Source organism: Eubalaena glacialis, chromosome 6 (genome assembly GCF_028564815.1).
Source record: "Eubalaena glacialis isolate mEubGla1 chromosome 6, mEubGla1.1.hap2.+ XY, whole genome shotgun sequence".
NCBI lineage: Eukaryota > Metazoa > Chordata > Mammalia > Artiodactyla > Balaenidae > Eubalaena > Eubalaena glacialis.
Genome location: NC_083721.1, coordinates 130,436,820 through 130,464,301, shown reverse-complemented (window position 1 = coordinate 130,464,301; position 27,482 = coordinate 130,436,820). Strand labels below are relative to the sequence as shown.

General features: G+C 44.3%; 1 protein-coding gene across 2 annotated transcripts; it reads left to right on the top strand.

Moving 5' to 3' along the window:
- Nucleotides 1-2,330: 2,330 nt before the first annotated feature.
- CLDN18 (claudin 18) lies at nt 2,331-27,482 on the top strand. Of its 2 annotated transcripts, none has more exons than XM_061193654.1 (5): nt 2,331-2,550; nt 23,282-23,446; nt 24,066-24,183; nt 26,198-26,308; nt 27,311-27,482. In XM_061193654.1, the coding sequence occupies exons 1-5, from the start codon at nt 2,331-2,333 to the stop codon at nt 27,480-27,482; spliced, it is 786 nt and encodes a 261-aa protein (XP_061049637.1). The 2 variants fall into 2 exon arrangements, with proteins under 2 accessions (XP_061049637.1, XP_061049636.1); XM_061193653.1 differs by lacking the exon at nt 2,331-2,550 and adding an exon at nt 12,324-12,543.

The window sequence follows — 27,482 nt, the reverse complement described above, 5'->3', positions numbered from 1 at the left end:
ACAAGCTTCTTTGTTTTCTCCCTGGGCCAGGGAGCTGAATTTTCTAGTCCATCCCTTCACTGTATAAATTGTTGAATAGATTATTGAATGAATCTTGTCCAGCGGTTTTCAAATTGTGTCCCCAGATGCCTTGAGGGATTCTAATAAATGACCCAAGCAGCTACTTCAGGGAGCAAGAGAAAAGTGGGCAGATTCTTCCCTCCTGCTTCAAAACCAGGGTACCACACCCCTCTCCTCTCCTTGCACTGCCACACAAGCATATACACACACACAAACACACACACTTACACACACACACTTTACCTATATGACATATTAGTCTTCCTGACAATATCACAGACAACGAAAGGGGTTTCTCTTTTTTTAAATTATGAGATTTCTGAGATATTCCAAACCTTTTACTTTATTTTTTCCTGGTACACAACATAGTGATCCAATATTTCTATACATTACAAATACTTTAATAATTTGGGGAAACTGAGGCACAGAGGTATTAGCCAACAATGTATAATATAGTCCTGTGAGTTGGTAAAGGATTTGAGACTTGAATCCAGGGTCAAAGTAGGTAGAAATGATATTTGGACCAAAAAATTTTAAAACCTCTCTATAACTAGAGATACTTTGTGTGAGAGGCTGGGGTTTAGTTTCTGATCAATGTGAAGAAACACAATGTGAAAGTGATCAGTCAATCACTAAAGCTTTTAATTCTACTACTATCAGTCTGTCCTAGTAATATTTGCTATTATTTCTGAGTTCAGAGCTCCACATGTAATACCTAACATTTCATATGCATTATCACACTGAAGCTACAAAACAATCCAGGGAGGTAATCACTCTTATTATCTCATTTTACAGATGAAGGCAATGAGACTCAGAGAGGTTAAGCGATTTAGCTGTTGTCTCACACAGCTAGTTCCATGAGGGTGAACCCAGGCTGCTGACTCCAGAGCCCAGGACAGTCCTGCTCCTTCCCTCTGCCATCTTCCCTCCCCCATGGTCTCTGGGCTGAAGGTGGAGTCAGTGCCACAGAAGCTGCAAACAGCTTGACCACAGTCAGTACTCAGTTCCATCAAATAACTAGTCCATTATTTGCAGATTCATATTTGCCAGTTCACCTATTCGCTAGAATGTACTTTAATCAGTGCTCAAGGTGCTTCCTCAGTGGTCACCGGACATGTGCGTATGCAGACAGCAAGATACATGGGCGGTGGGAGGTACATGTTCCCAGGTGAGGCGAAACAAGGAAGGTTTTCTTTGCCTTCTTGTTTCAGCTCATCCTGTAAACAAATGCCTCTCTCGCAGTATTTTAGTGCCATGTTTTTCACGTCTTTGTGCTTTTATTTGGTGATTTCTCTATTTAAAATGGCCCCAAGCATAGTGCTGAAGTGCTGGTTAGTGCTCCTAAGGCGAGAAGGCTGGGATGCGCCTTACAGAGAAAAGGACGCGTTAGTTGAGCTTCAGGCGTGAGTTCTAGTGCGGATGGTCACGAGTTCAATGATAATGAATCAACAATGTAAATAAGGTGTCTTTAGGCAGAAACCCACATATAACAAGGTTATGTATTGATCGGTTGACGGAAATGTGACCCGAGGCTCACAGGAACCGAACCCTGTATCCTCTCAGGCGCAATGATTCGGTATTCGCTAATTCAGCGTTCCTGGAAACTTTATAGAACATAAGCAACGTGCTTAAGGAGAATCGGCTGTATTTCATCCTGCCTCATAACCTGCCTTACCTAGGTTTTTAACTAAAGTGGCAGCAGTACCTTGGGAGAGCCACACGGATGAAGCCCTTTCATTTCTAAGTATTTTTTTTAATTGAAGTATAGTTGATTTACAATGTTGTGTTAATTACTGCTGTACCGCAAAGTGATTCAGTTATATGTATATATCTATCTATCTATATATACATATATGTATATATAGATAGATACATACCTTTGACATCTCCAAGTATTTTGTGGCTTAGCCACTGGGAGCCCTGCCTGGCCAGCCTGTGGGTCTTGCAGGCAGTGCCCTCTGTTCCTGCTTTACCCTCCACAGAGGGGAGCCTGGCTAATCAGGAAACTCCTTCAAAAGGTAAACAGTGAGTAGAGTGTACATATGGTGGAAAACAAATGGCTCTTGGTACCATGTTATGGAAATTATCTCACTCAGGTAGATAAAGGAGCAGGGCGAGCCCAGGTGGCACTGTTGAATCCCCTCCTTACCTGGCCCATTCGTGACGTGTGTGCCAGCCTCTCTGAGAAAACTCCATCCCTACACTCAGTGCTCGCAGAACTGGACTGGCCCCCTGCTGAGTGGCGCTCTGTGTCAACTCTGCACCCCACCATGTCCGTGACCGCCTGCCAGGGCTTGGGGTTTGTGGTTTCACTGCTTGGGGTTGCGGGCATCATTGCCGCCACCTGCATGGACCAGTGGAGCACCCAGGATCTGTACAACAACCCGGTGACAGCTGTATTCAACTACCAAGGGCTGTGGCGCTCCTGTGTCCGAGAGAGCTCTGGGTTCACCGAGTGCCGGGGCTACTTCACCCTGCTGGGGCTGCCAGGTAAGGGCTGGTACCTGGCAGGATGTGGGGGAAGACGGAGGTGGACAGGAGACAGCGGCCTCTGTCTGGCACATCACAGAAGGACCACGGGGGAGGGAGAAGCAAAAACCTCCACCACCAAGGTAGGAACAGGAGTGCAGGAAACTTAGGGAGAGGAGCTTCCTAGAGCTGGTAGGGCTCCTGTATCCCTAACCGGGTGGTACCCAGTTCTCCCCAATGGGCACATTTTTAAAATAACTCCTATGCAAGCAATAGCATTGTCTCAATCACCAACAGGAACAGGACTCAGGAGGCCCAGATCATAGCCTCTTCCTTCCTTTAGACTTGAGATCTCCCCTCCCTGAGTTGGGGACTGTGAATCTCCTGAACAGAGTTCCATCTCCAGCCCCCCTTGTGCCTGGTCCCAGCTTCCAGGGGGCACCTCAGCACGCAGCAGCAACAGAAAGGGAGCAGAGGAAAGGGACAGAGAAAAGGAACTGCATTTCTTTCTACTGCATTTCCCAGGGACGGGGGCGCCAGATGGGCCCCTTCTCCGCATCTCCTGACCTCTGGAATGTATTGGCCACATGGAACCAGCTTCAGGGCACTCTCTGCACAGAGGACCCTTGTAGAAAGTGCACTCCACTGTGCGGGGCAAAGGGGTGTGGGCTGTGATGTCCAGACTGGCATATTAGCCACAAAAGGATTTGTTTTCAAGGATTTGTAGATGGGTCATGTTAACTTGAAGAAAACTTCAAGTCTCGAGAGTAGAGAATGTTAAAAGTGTCTTTCACTCAGGTAACAGAGTAAGACAATGAATACACTTGTCATTTTTATTTCTCAGTTCTTTTTTCCTTCCATAAATATACATCAAAGTCTGGAGAGAGGCATTTCCTAAGGTGGACCCAGTAAGGAGGATCAGAAATAGAAACTAGGGCTTCTCCTGCAGGAATCTCCCATTTGGCTGCAGGGTCAAGACTTAGATCTGCACAGAAGGTAAGAGGTAAAGACTCAGTGACGCAGTGACTCAGTCGTTCATACATTCCACACTTATGGATGGAGAGCTCACTACAACCTCAGGATTCTGTGGGCCTGGCGCCCCACCCCCAAAAATGTGAAAGTGCACTGTGGGCTGGGTATGACAAGGTGACAAGTAAGGAGGACAGAAGGCCAGTGCTGCAGGAGATGAGATGAGGATGACCTGCTCAGGAAGAGACCCACCGAGAAGGAAATCCCACAAGTGACCCTTGAAAGGTAGTTAGGAGTTAGAGGGGCAGCATCCCAGGAGGAAAAACAGCATGGGCAAAGGCATGGGGGTGCTTCCACCCAAGTCTTACTTGGGAGAAAATGAAGGAATGACCTTGGCTGGAGAAGAGGGTTTTTACGGAGATGATGATAAAGAGCGTCGAATGCCAAGCTAAGAGATGAAGGGCCTGGGTGCAAACAGGAGAATGTGAGCCAGATCCGTGGGTGACCAGCTGCCGATTCAGTGAGGTCTCCCTCCACCAGGGACTGGAGGAAAGCGAGCCACTCCCACATCCCTATGTCCTGCTGACCCCTCCTGAGCTTCGGGGCTAACCATCTGCCCTTGGGATTCTCCCTCACCTCAAATGCAAAATGCCCCAAATCTCTCAGAGGTCTGGTCCATGGACCTGTGTCCATGCAGAGCTAGAGGCCACGAAGGAGAGAGTCAGCCTGAGGCTGACCTCGCGCGCACAGAGCACCCACGTGACATCTGAGGAGTCATACGGCTTCACAAAGGGCAAATAACAATGGCAGACCTGGCACTAGCACTTGAGCCAACAACTGCCTTGCAATATTTTGTGCAATCTCTACAAGCCACCCTGTGAACTTGGTGCTATCGTTACCACCTTTTTAGAAACAAGGAAGCTGAGCTGGGGTAACTTGCCCAAAGTCACATGCAAATGGAGCCAGGGCTCAGACCTACCTGCACCTAAGCCCCAGCTCGCAGCCCTAACTGGGAGCCCCAAGGCTCTCAGACACAAAGCAGAAATCCCCAGTGCAAAGGCACCTTTCCTATCCTCCCCTCTTGCTTAAGATTGGGGCTGCAGTCTTGGGGAGTGTCCTGGACTAGCAACAGCTGTCAACAACCCCAGTAGTTATTTTGCAGGTCAAGAGAGGGAGACTTAGAAGGGCAAAGTGACTTGCCCACGTCCACAGAGCTAAAACTGAGCCAGACTGAAACTGCTCTAGGGCCTTCTCTTAGCAATTTTGTGTGTGTTCGTATGTGAAGATCCTGCGACTAGATAGTTCAGAGAAGGATTTTTCAAAGAGAATTTTGTAGGAATCGCTTTTAAAAGAAAAATATTCTTGCAGCCCCTCAATGTTGATTTCAATTATATTCATTTTAGTGTCACTTTAATATAAACACGTATAACAATAGATTTAAATTCCTAATGCATATAAATCTTTACAAGGACCAAAGCCACACCTGCAAATGTAATGTAAATACCACTAAAAAACTAATAACACAAATGTCAAAATTCATCTGGTGTTAGGGATATTGTTGGTTTTCATTTGGAGTTTAACAGGACAAAGAGACAGCCTCAAGTCCGATTTTGTATTTCACCTCTCTCAATGTTTTGACTTTAGTATTATTAATGCAGATTCTCTATTCACGTGGGTTTGTTTTACAAAATGGTATTAATAAATTCGAGGTTCTCACATCTTACACTTAGCCACCACCCCATCAGAAAATCATCCTCTTGAGTCTGTGGTGATGAGGCATCTGTGACTTGCTGCTTTTTGCAATGGTCTTGTTCATTTGAGGTGAGGTTGGGATGTGGAACTACTGAATGTGGCTCTAAGGCTATCAACCCAATTATTTCTGGAATTGGGGAGGAATAGTTCTCTGCTGTGTATTTACCACCACTAACTGTTGCAATTGGGTTTATGCAAAGACAGGACAGAACAATGCTGCTGGTGATGCTGTGTATTGACCACCAGGGCACAGGTGTCTGAGCTCATGGTGCCAGTGCCACAAGGTAGGGAGAAATTCCCCTGACTCCATTTCTATTTGAGCTGGAATGAACCCTTTGTTCAAGTAGCAGCTGAGGCTATCACTTCACTGACCCCTGATATAAACATGATCATAAACACCAAAATGAACCCAAACCATAAGTGGCTAGCCTGAGGATCTGGAACATACTTGTTTTAACTTCCTTTCCATTGCCATTGAAATGAAAGCACAGAATATTTTAATTTCCATGGAGAAGCTTCATACTCCCAAGAACGCAAACACAGATACTCAGGCTCAGAGGGAAGAAATCAGGCACAACTGAACCCTCCAGAGAAATCTGAGCCATAGGACTGGCAGCCAACCTTCCTAGACAAAGTCTTTTCACTAGAACCATCACTGGCAGCCACCCTGTCCTGAGCTGACCAGGTTTGGACAAGGTCTCCTCTTGGCAGGGATAAGGAAAGAAAGGCAAAGCCTTTGGTCCTCCTACACAGGCAGAAATAACAGGAAATAAACAATAACACAAAATAAATATGTTAATTAATTTAAATTTTAAAAATTTTTTAAAAATTTTAAAACCCAGTAACACAGAAATCGTGGCACTAGAAAGAATGTTTATTTGTTCAACAAACATTTGTTGAGCACCTACTATGTCCCAAGCTGTCTGCACATGAGGAACATAGATATCAAAAGGTTCACAAATCTAGAAAGAGAGACAGAGGATCAACAAACCATTGCAATGCAAGGTTTCTCAACCTCGGCACTACTGACAGTTTAGGCCATGTAATTCTTTTTTGTAGGGTACTGTTCTGTGCATTATAGGATATTTAGCAGCATCCCTGGCCTCCATCCACTAGATGGGAGTAGCAGCACCTCTCCCTCCCCAGTTGTGACAACAAAGATGTCTCCAGACGTTGCCATATATCCCCTGGGGCAAAAGCAGCCCCAGTTAAGAATCACTGCAATAAAGCATAGTCAGTGCCTTGTATGGTACAGGATGCAGACATGAGAGAAGGGACTTCCTAAAGGAAATGACAGCTGAGCTGAGTTACTAACAACAAGTATGAGTTACCCAGGAAGATAAGGAGGTAAAGAATTTTCCAGAAAGAGAGGAACATCATTGGAAAAGACACTGTGGCCTAAGAGAGTGTAGTGTATTAAGAGAATTAAAATAACTTAGACCTCTTTGTGAGGCAACACAATACAATATGTGTTAAACACTTAGGAATAATATCTTTAAATATTAGGCAAGGATCGCTTCTCAGCCTTTTGGCTAAGATCAAGTGTAAATATTAGGCAAGGATAAAGATGAAAAAAGAGGTTTACTAAGAAAATTTTAAATGTCAATTAAATGGAAATATATACTACAGGTTCCTAGATAGGAATATTATAAAGATGTGAATTTGTTCCTAATTAATGTATAATAATAAATAATATAATTAACTAATTACTTAATAATAAAATGTATTAAGACCTTACTCTGTGCTAGGCCTTGGCTCAAGAAATTAGCATATGTTAATTTATATTTTAAATACAATTTACATGGTTGTATAAATTTACATAAATTACCTTACACTTTAATTTTCACAACAACACTATGAGGTAAGTAGTGGTATTACCTCCATTTTATAGATAAGGAAACTGAAGCACAAAAAAGCTGTAGAATTTGCCCAATGACACTGTAGTAGTAAGTGGCAGGTGAGAATTCAAACCCAGGAAGAATTTCTGCAGAGCGTTAGCTTGTGTGGATAATATTACAAGAATCCTAATCAAAATGCTAGTAAGAGTTTTCCTTTGGGAACTTGACAAAGTGGTTATCTATAAGAAGAAAGTAGATGAAATTAACTTTTAAATGTTTTTTTTAAGAATAATACAAAAGTAAAGAGCTAACTCAGCCAGATATTCAACCAAATTCTAAAGCTGTGATAATTAAAAGGGTGCTTCGGCCCAAAGATGGACAGAAGGTCAATGGAACAAAGTCTAAAATTAGAAAGACATATACATGAATTTAATATAGATAGAGGAGGTTTTACAAAGCATGGGGAGAGGGAAGGTTATTCAGTAAGTGCTGTAAAAATTATTGATTAACTTTTTTGAGGGAATAAAAGAATCATAGACTATAAACCAAAATGGATTCCAGATTAATTAAATGTAAAGATACATAAAATACTTTTAAACTTTCTAAAATTCTAAAATAATTCTAATATCATTTCTAAATGGAAATTAAATTCCTAAGCATAGAAAAGAACAGTCATTTTACTACATCATTCAACAGATTTTTTTTAAAATTTATTTATTTATCTATTTTATGGCTGTGTTGGGTCTTCGTTTCTGTGCGAGGGCTTTCTCTAGTTGCGGCAAGTGGGGGCCACTCTTCATCTTCATCGCGGTGCGCGGGCCTCTCACTATCGCGGCCTCTCTTGTTGCGGAGCACAGGCTCCAGACGCGCAGGCTCAGTAATTGTGGCTCACGGGCCTAGTTGCTCCGCGGCATGTGGGATCTTCCCAGACGAGGGCTCGAACCCGTGTCCCCTGCATTGGCAGGCAGATTCTCAACCACTGCGCCACCAGGGAAGCCCTCAACAGATTTTTATTAAGCACGTATTATTATGCACCATGTACTGTGAACATATAAATGGAATACGCTCTATTTTTTCTAGAACCATGAAAAACACTAAAAAGGAAATAATCGATGTGAAAAGATCTTTTTAGTAATCATAGCAATATATTAAGATCCTTAACAAATAAATAATTCATATAAATTGATAGAAAAAATGCTAAAATTCCAGCAAATAAATGAGGAAGAAGTACAAACTGACAACTCAAGAAAAGGGAAAAACAAATGCTCCATAAATACTTGTTTAAAAAATATAGTTTCAAACTCATTAGTAATCAAAGTAATGCAAATCAAAACAAGTGATCGTGTATAACTTACCAAATTCACAGTGTAGGTAAGGGTACAATGAGGCAAGATCTTTCAAATACTGTGGCTAAGAATAAAATTCATAGAAAAAAAATCTGCTTCTACATAAGAAAGATTTTTTAAAACCTCACACCCTTTGACATCTTAATTCCTCTCTTAGGAATCTGTCCTAAAAGAGTAATCAGAAATGCTAGCAAAGAGTTATGTGAAAAATGTTCATCATAACATTGTTTTTCATACAAAAAAAAAAAAATGGGGAAGGGATATAATCTAACTATATAAGAATAGATTCTGTTTTAGTGAATAGTAGCACTTCTATATAATGGGATATTAATATACTAAATTAAATATATTAAACAATGTTTACAAAATACTTTAATTGCACATGTATGCAATCAAGTGAAAAGCACAAAACATTAAATTGTATAATCTCTTAATCATGTAAAAATATATACAGAGAATGGATTAAAAAGAAAGTATGCCAGATATTTTGTCTAGGATTTAAAACTGTGAGTAAGATTTTTTTTAATTTTCCCTACTTCTAAATTTTCTATTTTGAGCACCAAAAGGTGGAGTCAGAAATTAAGAATATAAAGTGTGTTAACAGTTTAAAAGAAAAAAATCAATAGATGTATCAATCATTTGTCTTGCTAATAATACTAATTTTACTCCTCCTATATTCCTAGCTATGACATTTTATATTGCTATTTGACCACCATTTTGCCTAATTACCATAAATGGTGTTATATTACTATTCCTAAAATGAGGTAAAGAAAAGGTAGGGGAAATGTTTTCTCCAATGTCAGTAAAATAATATAAGCTCCTGGAAATTTACAACCTGAAATGCCACCACCAGAACCAAATTTAAAGTTGAATATAGGGAGGATTCCCCCTAAGAAGTCAGCAAAAATTTTTGCTCCATTTTAAAGGTGATTAAACAAAGTTGTAACAACCCCATTATTGTTAAACACAATCAGACCATGAATTATTACCATTATCATTATATACTATTATAATCAGACCACAAACTATCACTATCATTAGAGATACATTTAATATATTTTAACAAAGCCTATTGCCATGAACAAGAAAGCCAGATGTTCCTCTGCAGACCCCCATTCACTCTTTGGCAGTGACAGCTAAAGCAGTGGTCCACTCATTTTGGAGCACAGAAAACTCACCAGGAAGTGAAAAATCCCATCTTCCACATGTTTTAAAACATGTTAGTACTTATTTCATATTTTAAAAAGTGTATAGACTTAGAATTTCTCTCTATTCGTTCAGTATTCTGCCTAGGTAGAGGGAGCTTTAGTTTATCCTTTAAACTTAATTCTTCCTTCCTCCAAAAACATAAAGTCACTGTCGCCATTTCAGACAAGAAAGAAAGCTTAATTCATTATTACCTGAATAACTTTGTTTTTTCTGTCCTGAAATTTTGCATAAAAACATTTGCATAGGAGAGTGAGTGGGGAAACTGCCACGAATCAGAATAGATAACTATAATAACGTTTTCGTTTTAATGTTTCCATTTTCAATCTACTGTTCTGGTGGTATTGTAGTCAATGTGTGGGGAGGGGGTAGACAGGTGTCATAAAATGAACAACTGGAAACCAAACTCTTACAGATCTCTTTGTGGATAAAAAGCCTGCCTCTTAGTTAAAAAAAAGAGTAAAATGAGCTCTGTCCACAGAGACAGTGGCAGAATCATTCCTGAATTACTCCAACATTTTCCAATTGAATCGGTCAATCCCTGTCCACCAGCAGAGACCAGAGTCACTTCTTCTAGCTGCCTTCTACCCACATTTCAGACTTGGCCTTGTAGCTCAGTTCAGGGGATACAGAGCCACGACTTGACCTTAGTCATATAACTCTTGCTTACTCTCTTCTTCTGGCTTTCCTGGCTCATTCTTCTTTCTCTACAAACACTGATCACAGAACCTAAAGCAAGGTGTGCGGTTGAGGGGAGCATTGCCTCCATTCAAATCAGAGGGGAGACCTTGCATATTTGCTTTCTGTGTTTGCTGGGAATAAAGCCTTGGGAGTGGTGGCTGGGTGCACCCAAGATAACATTGAAATGTCCAGATGCACAGGCCTGTTTCCGGGAGAACCTGTCTGCAGGCTAGAGATTGGGGTATGGGTGTGTGGCGCTGTGTATCAGGGCCTTGACATCCAGATTTGGGGAAAGTCTCATTAAAATGTGTCTGAATTCAGAGGCCAGACGCACATCACCTACAGGAAGCAGCAGGTCCATCAATTCTCTAACATAATTCTAAAATCAAATTATGTAGACAAAACGCCATGGTTGATCTCCAGCCAAGTCTCTCTTTTGTGTGACTATATAATCCTGATATTTTGACCAACTGTAGTGAAAACCGTTTTTGCAAAATGTAGAAGATGACAGTGTGTGAGACCTGAAAGGGCTCTGAAGTGTTCTAGTTTAATCTGTCCATGTTACAGATGAAAAAACTGTGACCCACAGAGGTTGAGCCATTTGTCCCAAATCATGCAGCACACGGCGTGTTAGGGACAGTGTCAGGAGCAGATGCTAGGCCCCTCAGTAACCAGGTCAGGGTCTCTGGCCCAGCCTGCCTCGTTCACTCCTCCTGGCCTTTGTGGAACTTCCATGTCTGCCTGCCACGTGGTCTTCACGTGGTTCTTGCAACAGGAGTGAAAGGGTGAGATGGCCGTCAACACAATGCCCTGCTTCTTCTCATCCCAGTTCCAATACCGGTGGACCGAGAGCCTATCTCTAGGATTTGGCTTCCTGTTCTCAAAAGAGGGGACAACTCTGCCTGCCTCTGCCACTCCAAATGGAAACAGAGAAAGAGCCCCGGATTGGAAGTTGAGATGGGAGCTCCACCTTTGTCATCTTTAAAGTAGCTGTGGTTCAAGGCACTTGGGCAAGTTTCTTAACCTGTTTGTAGGTCACTTGACTCACAGCCCCCCCCCAAAAAAATATGGGTGGGAAATAATAATACCTGCCCTACCCATTTCTGTAAGAACAAAATGGAACTATGTCAGTGAAACGTGGTTTTAGTCGTGAGGAGAAAATGTTAACATCTGGTGTAAGAGGAGATTCCTGGAGCCTTTTTTTTTTTTTTTTTTAAGGTAACCTGCCTCAATGAATATTAACATCATCTTTTAATTTTTTTTAAATTTATTTATTTTTGGCTGCGTTGGGTCTTCGTTGCTGCGTGCGGGCTTTTCTCTAGTTGCGGTGAGCAGGGGCTACTCTTCGTTGCGGTGCGCAGGCTTCTCATTGAGGTGGCTCCTCTTATTGCGGAGCATGGGCTCTAGGCGCGCGGGCTTCAGTAGTTATGGCACGCGGGCTCAGTAGTTGTGGCTCACGGGCTCTAGAGAGCAGGCTCAGTAGTTGTGGTGCATGGGCTTAGTTGCTCCGCGGTATGTGGGATCTTCCCGGACCAGGGCTCGAACCCCTGTGCCCTGAATTGGTAGGCGGATTCTTAACCACTGTGCCACCAGGGAAGCCCCGAGCCTTTTTTTTTTTTTAAGTGAGGTCAGGCGAAGTGGTTTCCTGTGATGAGTAGAGCCTAAAGGAAGGGCTTTTGAGGGGGGTCTCAGCTGTGCTTCTTCCCCAGATGGTGGCACCCTCGGGGCAGAGCCCGAGCCAGGATGGGGCGGGGGTCCACTCAGACCGCCTCGCCCTCAAACCAGCTGGGTCTGCACGGCTCAGCGGGACAAGTGCCTCTTGGGGCTGCTTCCCTAACAAATGAAAACATAATGCCCTTGAACCAAGAGTGAAACTGAACTATCTAAGGAAAACACCATGAGCAAACACCAAGGGCTGAGGGAAACCATCTAATCAGAGCAGCTCCCCGGGAGCACATCAGGACGAAGGCGGCAGCTGGGCGGGAGGACGGACACCCAGGCCATGTCCACCACCACATGCCAAGTGGTGGGCTTCCTGCTGTCCATCCTGGGCCTGGCCGGCTGCATCGCCGCCACGGTGATGGACATGTGGAGCACCCAGGACCTGTACGACAACCCTGTCACCGCCGTGTTCCAGTACGAAGGGCTCTGGCGCAGCTGCGTGCAGCAGAGCTCCGGCTTCACCCAGTGCCGGCCCTACTTCACCATCCTGGGCCTGCCAGGTAGGCGAGGGCACAGGTGAGGCAGGGAAGGGCCTGCTTCTCTCACCACAGCCAGGAGGGACTGGGTGAGATGGGCGCAGGGCATGACCCTCGCAGCACGGGCTCCGGATCAGAGGTGTGAATAAGAGGAGAAGTTGACCTTGTGTCAAAAAGGGCTATAGTCGTAGCGGTGAATATCGGAGATTTCATACTCAGGTCAAAGGAATTGCTAGTAAGGAAGCAGGTCATGAAAAGAATGGGTCTATCGTGAGGACAGGCTCATGATACTAGAATAGACCATGTTTCTCAAGGAGAAAAGTAATCGTGTGCATGTATGTGCATGTGACTTGCTCTTGCCTGCACACACATGGGAGTAGGTAGGATGGTGAATATTTTCTTACAGTCAAAAAAGTTTGTTGGGAGCTAATATCATTTCATTATCAATTCAATTAATTTTTCCTTTGAAAAACTGGAGTCTCTGTAGGTGCCAGAAAGTATACATTGCCATTAAACTATAAATATCCTTTCTCTGCATTTGGGTTGAGACGTTCTGGTATGCACTCCTAAAAAACAATGCATGTCAAAATATAATTATAGAACTGTAATGATATTATAATAATTTCAGAATATAAATATAATTATAAATGTGACATCGTTTCACCCCTGAAGATAAAATCAGCTAAATCCCTGTTACTCATACAGAGAGTTATTTCAAATAGGAATCATAGGAACTTTGCATTCTAGATATTATGGGAGCTCTACTTGTATTTTTTTTTTTAAAGCAAAAAGAAACAAAAGGTCAGGCTAATCAGTGGCTCCAAGGAGTGGCCCAGATGTGAGTTTGGTGAGGAAAGGAAAACAGGGCTGGGTTTTGCCTCTCTGAAACAAACACTTTGTGGACAGGTAGATGGGAATAAATTTGCACAAAACTGTTAAGAGCCTGTGAAGCCCTTGTAATTGAATTGTAAAGAGTAATTCAACTAATTCATCTCCATGTGCAGAAAGAAATAGAAGGTGGGTGGCAGAGTGGAAGAATTGGGGTATTGACTCCATTTTTAGAAGCCACTTGTGTTGCAGGACAGACCGATCACTGACTGAGACCTGCTTAGAGAATCAAGGGAGGTAGAACCTGGCCGGAGGGGAGGAAACCCTGGAGGAGGGATGATGCTATAGCGTGAGGGCAAAGGTCAGAAGGGAGGAGATGTGAGACCGTGCATTGTTGAGTTGCTAGCTAATTTTAACTATTAAATGAAAAAATAAGATTGACCTTATGTTGAAAATTAAGGCATGACATTCCATGACTTCAGCTCGTTAACCTCTTCCCAGGGCCCCATCACATGTTATCAATCTCTTGCTCATTCTGTATCTTTCTACACATGGGGCTCCCAAATATCCCCACTCTCCTAAATGGCCAGACCCCATCGCTGCCACTCTCATTGTCTTTCCTGTTCTACCGAGGGATCCCATCCTCCCTGAGCCCTCCCAGAATCTCTCCTCATCTCCCCACCTCTCTGCAGAACAAGATCCCCTCCTTCTCTCCCGCCCAAGGCCGACCTCTCCAACCAGGCTGTGAATGCCCCACGCCCTCCTGTCTGGACATCACCGCTGATCAGCCCCTCTCCTTTTTGCCTCTTTCATCTTTCCTCCTCTCTTATGCTTATATCCTCCTTTCCTGGAAAACCTTCTCTTGATTCGGTTCATTGTCAATTTTTGTCTCTCCCCGGCTCACTGACAATCAAATTAAAAGACTAAATTTTTCTACCACCCCTCACTCTTAACCTCTCACAATCTGGTTTCTATCCTTCATCTCTTTAGAGTGTTTTCTGCTTTGACTGTGGCAGAAGGTCGGGCAGAATCTTCCAGTCACCAACTTCCAGTTCTCACCTCTCACCTCCCTGGATATTTCAAGACCTAAACAGCTTCCATGGTTCCCCACTCCCAGCTTAATTAGGTGCAGACATGACAGCCTGACACCCACGCCCTCCTGCATTGCTCACCTCCCTTCCCTGACCCATCTCTTACCAGCCCTTTGCCCACAGCCTAAGGTTTTCCCTGTCCATTTACTATACCTTGAGCTTGGTCCTGGATACCCATTGCCCCTGCTGCCCAAATGTCCCCCCTCTTACACCCCAACTGCCATCTGCACAAATCTTCCCATATGTGAGGTCCAGCTGAAATACCATCTCCTCCCTGAAGAAGCCTCCTCACATCCCCAAATTAAAAAGGATCCCACAGGGCTTCCCTGGTGGCGCAGTGGTTGAGAATCTGCCTGCCAATGCAGGGGACACGGGTTCGAGCCCTGGTCTGGGAAGATCCCACATGCCGCGGAGCAGCTGGGCCCGTGAGCCACAATTACTGAGCCTGCGCGTCTGGAGCCTGTGCTCCGCAACAAGAGAGGCCGCGATAGTGAGAGGCCTGCGCACCACGATGAAGAGTGGCCCCTGCTTGCCACAACTAGAGAAAGCCCTCGCACAGAAACAAAGACCCAACACAGCCATAAATAAATAAATATTAAAAAAAAAAATCACAACCCTAAGAGGTACAGAAAATATTTAAAAAAAAAAAAAAGAAGGATCCCACAGATCTCTGTACCACATCCTGTACCCCTGCTGACAATTGCTCACAAATCTGAAACTCTGAAAAGCTCCAGGCAGCCTTCACAGAGGGGGACCCCAGCCCTGCCAGTCTGCATCGGGGGAACAGGATCCCACCAAAAGCCAGGAAAGACATTTCTTGGGACTGAGTTTGTGGGAAAGGAGATACTTTAAATCGTTGATCATGTATGGCCTTGGAGAACAGTGTGGATTTAAGAATAGCCAGTCCTCAAGGCAGCAGGAGTGACTACAGTGTCAATTGGCATCCTGAAATGCAAATATTTTTTTGGTGACTTAAGACGCAGCTGACTGACTGAGATGAGGGAAGGGCGGCAGGATTACCAGAAGGAAAAGTCTAGAAAGAAACTCAAAAGCTAAAGGCAGGAACATAAGGCAATGAAGCAGCCAGAGAGGAGGCCAGAGGATGGCTTGTGGACACTTGCGGGGCTCCCAGGGGGACTGAAAGGAGTAACATGAACCAGCCAGGACCCAGCGCCTAGGGGGGACTCGGCCAGCAGAAATGGCTGCGGAAAGCATGCTCTTGAGCATGACAAGGGGCCTTGGGAAGAGACACCTGAAGCAGAGGAGCCAGTAGAAATGCCCAGAGGTAGAAATGGAAGGTTGCAGAGAGTTTAATTTTGACCTGGAACTCAGGGAAGTAAGCTTTCAAGTGCTGTAAAGGCATGAGGCAGATACCAATATAATGCTTTAATCATCGTAATCATCACTACCAATTATTCAATTCTTCCTAAGTAGAAGTTCTTTTCTTGCAAAAATCTCACTTAACTTTTCATTCATCTGATTAAAATGTATCACTTTTAGCTGGAACTGACAGCCATAGAATAACTTGATTCCATTCATCTAGCTGTACTACGTAATCTACAGAGAGACGAATGAGGTAAATGGTGGTGGTAGCAGGACTGTTTACCTGTATATTACAAGCGTTGTATAATTTATAGCCCAAGATTCTCTCCACTGGATTCTAAACAGCCAATGTAGCATGTAATTCTACAGAGACAATGCCCAGCAATAAAAACAGCTCTGGTTTATTGGACTGCACATAAACTCTCCAGTTTAATCTTCACAACAATACAAGGAAAGAAGTATCAGCTTTATTTTTTACAAAAGTGGAAACTGAGGCTCAGAGAGGGAGGCAAGATAACATGCCCAAGCTCCCATGGGTAGAAGATGGCAGAAGCAGGGTATGAACACACGGCTGAAAAGACTTCCAAATCGTGTCTTTTCCCCTGTCCATGCTCATTCCAGCTAGAAGGGGCTTCCTTATGGTTGAAGAGATTGAGCACAATAAGAGTAGAGGGTACCTCGGCACCTTGACCCATTTATAGCAATATCATTAACAATGCAAAATTAAGAATACTAAGTTTAAAGAGTGGATGACTTGTGTGTCATTCCCACTTCCCCGCCCTGGAGACAGTGGGAAGAAAAAGAAAAGGGCAGTCAATGAGCACGGTGGAGAGGAGGCCTGGCAGACTCAGGTCTCTGGCCTCCATGATGGTATCATAGTCAAGCACTGTTTTTTCTAACGTGTTTGCAAATATTTGGACTGAATTTGGTGCAGTGGCAGGGCCGTATGGTTAGAGACGAGTGAGTTGGTATCAAGGGTATAGCTTGGCCACCTACATCTCTTGACCTCGTGTTCTCCAGGTGTGCAGTGCCTCACAGGAAGGCATTTGTGTGAAAGTGCTCTGCGACCCATTTACAAGATCTGGCTCTTGGCATCATTAAATCATTACTGTCATGTCTATACCACCCAAAGCTCTCAAACAGGACATTCTATCGTCCAGGTTTTTTTCTTCTCCAAAATCAAACACCTTTTATGAATCTAAATATCCAAAGAAAAAATTATTTAGGGTCCTTTTTTCTCCTTTCCATCCCCCATTCCATCGGTGTTCTGAACACTTCACTGGTTCTCAGCCCCTTTGCAGGCACTGAGGGTCTTGATTTTTTTCACACAACTGGCTGCATTTCCTCTTTACTACCTCAATGTGAAAAAACAACAGCCACTGGAGAGCTAGGGAGTTTCCCATCAACTTGTCAATCATATTTACACACACGGCAATGGCTGGGGGGAGAGCGGTTAAGGAAACCACATTTAACAGAGAGAACAATTCCACAAAATCTAAAATCCATAAGGGAAAAAAATATGAAACTGTTCTTATGTATCCTTTCTAAAGGAGCTGCCTTGTTTACTTCTTCTTACTATTGGCTGAATGTTTCACATAAAGTCATGATTCTGTGAAACCAGCTTGTCTTTCCCCAATGTCAGGTGGAAGAAACTGGCCCTAAAAGGTAGAGTGATTATAAGTTAGTTGTAAAGTTGAAATGAGATCTGGGGGAACCTCTTGGTCAAGCTGCTTTCCTTTTCTTCAAAAAAGAGACATGTTTTAGCACAAACATGCCTTTTTCAACATGTGGACAAACATCTAAATGTGTACACACTATTGTACCTCTGAAGGTGATCCCACAGAGAACTGAGAACACATCTACAAAGCCCAAGAGAACCTGTACCTTACATATAAAAGGAAGCTGTTGCTCTGATTTCTCTATGATCAAAGCTATGTAGACCCAGGAATCAGGATGCCTCCTCAGCATTTGGCTTTGATAGCAGGGGGCAGCCACCCACAAAGCGTCACACCCTAGCATGGACTGGTCAGTGGTGGGGCATAATTTCCTGGCAGGGACACACACGGTCAGAGTTATGTAGTTGGAGCCCACCTTAGAGTTGGAAAGGAAGGGCAATAGGCTAGGAGCTGCCTACTCTGCTTCCACCATCAGCCCACTCATCGCCCGCCAGACCCTGAGCCCATTTTTCCTGATCTTCCCCCCTACCTTGGTCCAGGCCTTTCTCTTCCTCCTCTTCCCAAGTCTTCTTCCACTCCTGCCCTTCACACTCCCTCCCATGGCTTTCAAATCCTCAACCATATTTTATCGCCATGTGAGAGGATTCAGGTTTGTACACGGTTAGCACAAACCAAAACCATGTCGGGTTGGAGAGAGAGAACTGCTTTTTTTCAAATTGTTTTTTTTTAAATTAATTTTTATACAATTTTTAAAGCTTACTTTCCAGTTACAGTTATTACCAAATGTTGGTTACATTCCCCGTGTTGTTCAATACATCCTTGTAGCCTAGATTACACCCAATAGTTTGTATCTCCCACTCCCACACCCCTATATTGCCCCTCCCCCGCTCCCCACTGGTAACCACTAGTTTGTTCTCTATGGAGAGATAACTTCTTTTTAGGGAAGGGAAAGAAACTAAAACTTACTGAGGCTGGCTTAGTTCCATGCTGGGGCCAAGCAGCATCTGATCCTCACAACATTTCTTTGCAAGAAATATCTCTATCCCACTCCAGAGTTGAGGAGACTTGGCTTCCGTAAGGTTAAAAGACTTGCCTAATGACACTCACCTGGTATCATGAAGTCTGCAGGACCTCCATATCGGTTCCCTGGGATCTCTGGAGAATCGAGGCCTTCCTACCTTGTTCTGAAGGTCTGAGGTCTGGCCTCAGACTTCCCTCCTCTGGGATCTCCTCCTTTGGGCTCCTCCACCAGCCATTCCAGCCTTCAATCTGAAGCCAAGCTGTGCCTGAAGGTATGGGTCCTCCCCGTCCCCACCCCAACAAAGGCCCCATGTCCAGTCTTTGGCACTTTGTGACTTGCGGTCTCATCAGCCCCACCCACAGCCCCTAGCCAGCTTAGTGATGTCAGCCACTGGGAACTCTTTCCTCTCAACTCCCCATTCTGAGCACCTCCTCCTAAGCCCTCTTGAGGGCTGTTTTCTCAGATCATTCCTTGCAATTTTATGTCACTGAACAATTAAGTGAAAATCCCTAGGGATCAGGGCAAAACATTAACATTTCTTTAAAAGTTTCCCCAGGAGAGGCTAAGGTACAGCCAGGATTGGGAACCACGCCTTGCCTGTCAGTTCATAGCTACTTTGGGGGAATAAGATATATTGCAACGGTGTGGGGTGGGGGTGGGGGACACTGAGTTCCCATTTTTCTGTTTGCTTCTGTCAGCCCTGAATCCTGCCCACCCTTCATGTCTGATAATACATCTTTGTTCGTTGGAAAGAATGCTGTAGTCATACCTTTGGTGCAGGGAATCAGTCTATAGAACCCGTTGACTCACCTGTTATCAGCTGATAAGCCTATGCCTCTTGCTCAGAATATCAAATAAGAGACAATTATACTCCAATAAAGATGTTAAAAAAAAAAAAAAAAAGAGACAGGGAGGATAAAAGAGAAATCTACCTCCTTTGGAAGCAATTCCTCTGGTGACTTATCCTTGGAGACGGATTAGTATTCCAGGTGGTAGAATCTTCCAGATGGAAAGGAAGTTCGGGTCACCACCATGTATCTCCATGGTCATTACTAGACATAGGGGAGTTCTAGCAATGAGTAGTGAAGAACATTTCCCCTTGCTTCCTGGCAGCTGTCCCCATCACAGCTCCCACCCTCAGAAGAACACCCACAAGGGGTCTCCAAAGCAGGGAAGATCTTGGTTCATCCATCCAGGTCAAGAGTTGTGGCTCTGACAGTGGCCCCACAAGATATAAGACAGTGTTGTGTCTTTGCCCAACCACAGGCTAAAAGAAAGTGGTAAGCTAACCCTAACCCTAGAAGGAGATTCTAAAAAATAAAAAGGAGCTCAGGGTCAGGGTGGACCCCTGGTTCATCAGAACCATCAGTGTTCATCAGAAATCCAGAGATCAAGAGAGAGCAGTAAAGAATAAGGTCTTGTCATGCAAACCTGACCCAGCAAAGGCAAGAGGGCATCTGAGAGCCTGAGGCAAAGGCTGTCTTTGCAAAGGCAAAGACAGGCTGGCTAGGGCTTCAGTACCCAAGGAATCCTGTGGCACACACAGCAGCAGCTGCTCTCCACATCAGGCAAACCTGGTGCTTTTACCTCCCACCAGCTGGCATAGTCATCCCTTCTAATCCAACAATGTCAGGGAAGACCACATACTTCAGCCACAACCACAGCACATACGTGGTATGTTTTCGGGAGCAAATAGTAGAACCACTCAATTAAAGAGATTCAATGATCCCATCCTCGCCAACAGTCCAGGATAAGTAAAATTTTTCATAGGATGAGGAAGGGATATTTTTTATCCTACTTGGTTAATATTGTTTATTTGGCTGGTTGATTGGTTGATTGGTTGGTTGGTTGGTTGGTTGGTTGGTTGATTGGGTTTTGGTTGTTTTAACCAGATGCCTTGCCAGGTGCTTCTCAAAAGGGATAAAAGATTTTGTTCTCTGAATGGCTTAAGGCTTAAAATATCAGAATAAGAGCAGTTTTTAAAACCTTTAACAGGTTCCTGAGTAGATTTGAAGTTCATAAGAGGCCCATGAGGACAAGACGGAAGGAAAGTCAAAGTCCCTTCCTCCTCTCATAAGTCCAGTTTTCTGGTAGCAACATGCAAAAATAGAAGAGCCCTGAGGGTATTTCCTGAAGTCTGGGGCTGCCCCACAAATGTCCTCTCCATAGCTGTCCTGAACCACAGCCTTAGAATTTAATTGTGTGTGTGAAAGAGAGCTAGAACCACACCATGAGTGACTGTCAGAAAGGGGTTCTATTATGATTTCTTAACCAAAGTACTCCCAAGGTGAAAAGAAATTTGAGGTTCAGGATTTCCAGTGAAAATATAATCTTTCCAGGTTGTAAGCTGCTTGAAGACAGAGATTATTTCTCATGAAATTTTATTCTTCCTACAGCATCTGGCAAAGGGCTTTGCAGAGAATTTGAGCTTAAGAATACATGATGGATGAATGAGTGAATGAATGAATGAATTCATGGATGAGCGCATGAATCTGTTAACGTTTGACTATGAGAGTATACCAACATGTGCTGGATGAATACACAAAGGTATAAATAAATACACAAGTAGATGTCACATGCTTGCATTTGTTAATGAGAGAATGGATGGGGTGTTTGTTCCCAGTATGAGTGGGGTCAACAAAGCCATTGGGCAAGGCTTTGGAAAACAGAGGTGACACACTAGAGCCCTCTTATATTAAGGAGTGGATCCAGAGGCCACTCTTAAGCCCTCATGAGTTCTTTTCACCTTACTGGGGCCACCGTGGCTCTAGCATCAGGAAACTGCAGGCCCAAGACGCTAATGTTCATCAATTCTTCTAGGAATGAATGGTCAGATCCTGGAAGATTGATCCACACCGTACACCAACACATTTACCCCCAGAACATAGTGGTTAATAGGACCAAGACTGATGATGGATGCTTATAGAAATCTCTTCCCAGCAGGGAAGCAAAGTTAAAAGCAGAAGTTTCTTTAGGGAGAAGAGAATCAGAGTTAAGTGAATGGAAGTCAATGGCACAGAACTAGAGTAGCTGGTTACCATTGTCTCGCTACCTGATGAGAAAGTTGCCGGGGCCTCCATTCCTCAGACACTGCAGAAGGCTCTTTAATGAATTGTGCATGATCTACCTCTCCTGTTTTCAATATCTTTCATTGATTTCCAATTCTTCCATCATGACAAATTGCTTTATGATACACACGTTAGAGTGAATAAGCAGGCGGCTCCCCTGATATTGGCCATATTTGAGATGAAATCTCCCCGAAGAGATTGGAGAGAATTCCTCCCAGGGCTCCCGTGTCTTGAGAGTCACATTTATAAATAATCTCCTGGGACAGGCAATTCCCTGAGATGACTTTTGGAGAATATTCCTTTATACATTCTTAGCATCCATTTCAGAGGATGACATTTTATGGTCTAGTCTCCAAGTTTGAAGGATACGTTCTGCTAGGAGCTTACAGATCCCTATACCTTGCTGGCAGCCAGAACTCTACCTGTTTTTCAAGGATAAAGTACCTCAGAGCAATGTATTGTGATGGGAAAATAACCATTTTGAAACAGTTCCAGGTTTGACTCCCAGCTCTGCCTTTCCTTTGATATGTGTCTTTGGGCAGCTTATTTCACCTCTGAGTCTCAATTTCTTCAATTATAAAATAGAGATAATAATATTACCTACATTGCAAGGGAGTTTTTGTATGGATTCAATCTCTTAACGTTGAAAAGTCCCTAATAGCTTTCAATTAAAAGTAGCAGTTGGCTATGACAACTAGGATAGGACAGAGCTCTCTGCTTTGCTTCACATGGTTCTTCAGTTCTGCTTTACCAGAACTATCCACGCTAGTGGCCTTTCCCTCTGGAAGGCACAAGAACTAATTTATCTTCCTTTTGTAAAATTAATTATGCTTGTGGTGGACATGTTTAATGACTTTCTTTCCCCACTTTGGCATAAGCTCCGTGAGGGCAGAGACCATATCTGACCTGTTACTCCCCATCATCCCCATGCCTAGTCATGCAGGCTCAGTAAAAAACTGTTGGGATGAGTCACTGCACCTTAAGGTTGCACTAGAAACCTCTTTGGAAATATCTGGAAGGGAGGTCACTGCAGGAGAGTCCCAGCAGGATGTACAGCTTCCATTGATTCCTGGAAAGGGAACTGCTGATAAACTGTGGTTGTGCTGAAAGGCCTGAGATTGATATAATTGATATAATCATCTTTTTATGTAGACCCCAAACCTACAGCTCACCATGACCTTAGTAGTCCCTTTGGGAGGAGGCAACAATACAGTGCCCCTGGTATACTACCTAGTGACCTGGCTTCATTATAGGCTGTAAATGAGTATTGAGCTTTCTGGAAGTGGACACAACCCTATGAAGCATTGCGTTCCTATGGAAAGACTAGAGAAGAAAGATGTTTGGGTTAGAAGTCAAAGCAACACAGTTTTACTATAAGTTCTATCAATAATTTCTAATGGCACCTTAGTCAAGCCACTTCCCCTTCTTGGACCCCAGGTTATCAAGCTTTAAAATGAGGACATGAAATAGCTAAATTCCCTTGGCCCTCCCAGCTCCAACAGTTCATAATTTTCTCATTCTATAGACTTCTGTGTGCATGTCTTTCATCAATCAGGGGAGTGTAAGCGATGGTTTTGTATTTTTCACAATTTCATATCCCCTGATGATGATAAGGTTCACAGTTTATGGACTTGCCGTTTCTCAGCAGTTTGGTGCTGGTTGGTTGTAGTTGTTTTGTTGTATTAAACCAGAGCCTAATCAATCACGTTGAGGTGGTCTTACTTGTCTGCTTGTGTCTTGCCCCTCGACCCGCAGCCATGCTGCAGGCAGTGCGAGCCCTGATGATTGTGGGCATCGTCCTGAGTGTCATTGGCCTCCTGGTGGCCATCTTCGCCCTAAAGTGCATCCGCATTGGCAACATGGATGACTCTGCCAAAGCCAAAATGACACTTACCTCCGGGATCATGTTCATCATCTCAGGTAAACAAGGAGCCTGGGGTTCCCTCTCTCAAATGCGCATCCAGGAATGTCAAAGCAAAATCTTTCTGGCAGAGGACAGGGCTTCTCCCTAGTGAGCATGGTTTGGACATGGATCAGAGCTTTACACGCTGGGATTCAAGATCTGAGATTAAGGCTCACTTACACTCTACAGAATTATCATGAGTGCTGATGTCCCTCTTAGCTGCCACCCTCGCCTCATTATGAGAGATTCTCAACTCTAGGTAGACATATGACTCAATCCCTAAAGGCATTATTTTGGTGAGACTTTAGAGAATGATTTTAAGGGAAAAGCCCTTGACATCATCAAAGGACCAGGCCCAAAATATTTGTACTACTGACCCCTGGTCCCAAGATGGAAAATCTCTTTCTGCGCACGTACAAATCCTTCCTCAACTAGAGAGATAAGAGAGTGTAGGCACCTAGCACAGGGTCTGACTCATAGTGGGAATTCAATAATCGATGCTTGGATTGACCGTCCTGTTATAGGAATGGAATATTCTGCAGCCGCCTCCTCTAAACTCGTTTAAACATACATTGCCTCACAAACAATGTGATCCATTTAAAGCTGACTCCGGAGTTTTCTTGTTCTTGCCCACAGGTCTCTGTGCAATCGCTGGAGTGTCTGTGTTTGCCAACATGCTGGTTACTAACTTCTGGATGTCCACAGCTAACATGTACACCAGCATGGGTGGGATGGTGCAGACCGTCCAGACCAGGTAACCTCCTAATCTAGTCTCAGTATTCCGTGGTGAACATTGTTGTAAAAATCCGATTAAACACGTATGCCTAATGTGACCGTCAGTGCCTGAAATAGCAAAAATTTATCAGAGGCAACCATGCCATATCATAAATCAACAATGATCTGTAAATTCATAAACTTCATTTCAGTGAAATATCCTTGGTGATATGACTTGAGGCTGATCTGACATTTGCATTGAAATACAGCGACAGTTCACAGTATTTATCTAACACTCTTACACAGGCCCCATTGTGGTGGCAATGAAACAGGCACTGTTAACCCAAGCATGTAAATGAGCATCACCCCCACGTCTCCAGTCCATGACGGGAACCCAGCTAGGGACAGGGAAAAGCTGGAATCGAAATGAGGGAGGTGCGGTATAGATGAGAAAAGTAATGTTTCTTCCTTGTACGGCTGCTCTTTCTTGCATTCATTAATTCATTCATTCTACAAATGTATCGAACACCTGCTGTGGGCCAGGAACTCTTCTGAGGTCTGGGGATAACGACAAGGTCCTCGTTCTCACGGAGGTCACGGTCTAGTGGAGGGAGATGAAACCTCACTGTAATTTGGTGTCGGAAGCAGAGTAGAACTTTTCAAAGATGGAAGAGCAATTCCAATACCTATATTCATTTAGCCACTTCAAAGGGATGTATTTCATAGCAAGAAGCAGCAGCAAATTCCTGAAGGAGAAAGATCTTGTTCTGGGAGAGCAATGTAAATATTATACCTAAGTGACCCGTCATCTCTGGAGCGGATACACTTGGTATTTCTCTAACAACACCATCATGGGAGACAGATGAGCGTGAGCACGTGATAAATCCATTACTCTCTGGCTCCCTGGAACTCCACTCGCCATCCATGTTCCTGCTTTATTTCAAGAATAGGAAAAAATGTGATCCCCATAAGCTGCCCTCATCCTCCTTTACCGTCCTCCCGTGGTCTCTTGACTACAAGGGCAACTTAGAAGCATGCTGATCAACTCGTCCTGGTTTTCCTGGGATTTTCCCAGTTTTAGCACTGATAGTCCCAGATCCTGGGAAACTTCTCTGTCACAGGCATATCAGGATGGTTGATCACCCTATTTTGAAGAGCCCGCCTTGGCCGCAGTATCTGGGTGCCTAGTGTCACTGCCCCTGCCCGAGGAGTCACCCACCCGCCTGGCACCCAGCGCTAATGCCCGCCATCACTCTCTTACACCGTCTCCTTAGAACATTCCCGTGTCCCTTGGGCAGGCAACTTCAGAGATTTTGTTCTCAGACAATCCTGTTTTGATGTAATTGAGTCCCATTGGAGGCAACCCTCCAAGGGGAAGAGCACCAGCCTTGGCGGACTGGAACAGAAGCACCCTGAGGGTGGGGTCTGTGTCCGTTCTGTTCACCCCTCTGTCTCAGTGCCAGGCAGTGCCAGGCACATAGTAAGAGCTCAATAAATACTTGTTGAACAAATGAGTAAAGAAATGAATGAAAGAATGACTGGTCTCTTCACATTAGTTCTTTCTAAAGATAATGCTCCTACCGGCATGGACGGTTACCAGGGTTACTTGAGTTAGAGAAGATAAAGGCTTCTTGGCCCACAGTAAGAACCCAAGAGACCAAAATTCCTTCTGAAATAATAACTTGAGACTGATCCCATAATGTCTCAAACTCCTCTTACCAAACCGTCAAGACACTTCCCTTTGCCAATAGGGAGGGAGGGGGATTTCCTGAGATGTTTCTCTGAAATTAGAAGTTTACAATTAATTCTATGCCTGAGTGATGCTAGGGGCCTAAGAATCCCACAGCTGTTTTGCTCAGTAGCTTCAGTCCCAATTCTGTTCTCCAGGACACCTGATGCAGTTGACTGCGACCCAAAGGGCTGTGTTCAGGGGCGGGCTGGGATAGATGTGGAATCCAAAAGTGGGGACAGAGAGGATGGGCATGGGCAGGTTCACTGGGTAGAGCCCGGGGAGTTGAGTCAACCACATTCACAGCCACCGTCTCCCCACTCAGGTACACCTTTGGTGCGGCTCTGTTTGTTGGCTGGGTTGCTGGAGGCCTCACGCTAATTGGGGGCGTGCTGATGTGCATCGCTTGCCGGGGCCTGGCGCCCGAGGAAACCAAGTGAGTCTCCCCATCCCAATGCAATCAGACGTTTTATCCGAGTCCATTTTAACACATCATTTGCAGGCAGAATGATCAGTATAGGTACATGGAAGAACTCTACTGACAAAAGGATCATGAACCTTATCTTTTATGAGGAGACCTAAAGAACAGAACAGGCCTATTTCAGCCTCAGCAGATTTAGAAATGATGCTATTGAAGGAAAAACCCAGCCCTCTAGGTTTCCCCCCGACTCCAGTATTCTGTAACTCAATGGTTCTCAGCTGGGAGCAATTTTACCCACCTCCCACCCCCACCCACCCCTGCCCTGGTCCCCAGGAGATATTGGGCAACATCTGAAGACTCTTGATTGTTACAGCTTTGGGGTGGAAGGGTTGGGTGATACTGCAATCTGGTGGGTATAGGCCAGGGATGCTGCTAAATATCCTACAAAGTGCAGGACAGGCCCCTACAACAAAGAAGTATCCGTTCCAAAATGTTAGTAGCACTGCTGCTGAGAATACCTGTTGTACCTCTGTAACTGGGCCTGGGGTTGGGAGACCTGGATCCCAGTCAGGTTCTCCGGCTCACCAGCCCCGTGACCTCTAACCAGTCATTTGCCCTCTCTGAGCCTCTGCTACCTCATCCACAGACGAAGCAGATTAGGGGATATGGGTTGCATGTAAATACCTCCCAGCTCACAAATACTATGATTCTTTGGCATAACCATGTTCCCCTGGACATCATTTCTGGTTCAGCTTCATCTTAATTGCTGAACAGAGGGAACTCACTAGTCACTAACCCCCCAGCTCTAATACAAAGCAAGAAATTCTGCTCTACCACAGAGGCTGGAAAGCCAGTGTCCCAAAGCCCAGGGAAGCAACTGTCTCAGTTTGCCCAGGACTAAGGGTTTCCTGGGACACTGGACTTTCAGTGCTAAAAGTCAGACATCCTAGGGAAAATGAGTAGTTTGTCCTCCTACCAAATACATCTATGGTCATAGAATGTTTCTTTTGCTTTCAGCTACAAAGCCGTCTCTTATCACGCCTCGGGCCACAATGTTGCCTACAGGCCTGGAGGCTTCAAAGCCAGCACTGGCTTTGAGTCCAACACCAAAACCAAGAAGATATACGATGGGAGTGCCCGCACAGAAGATGAGAGACAATCTCATCCTTCCAAGTACGACTACGTGTAG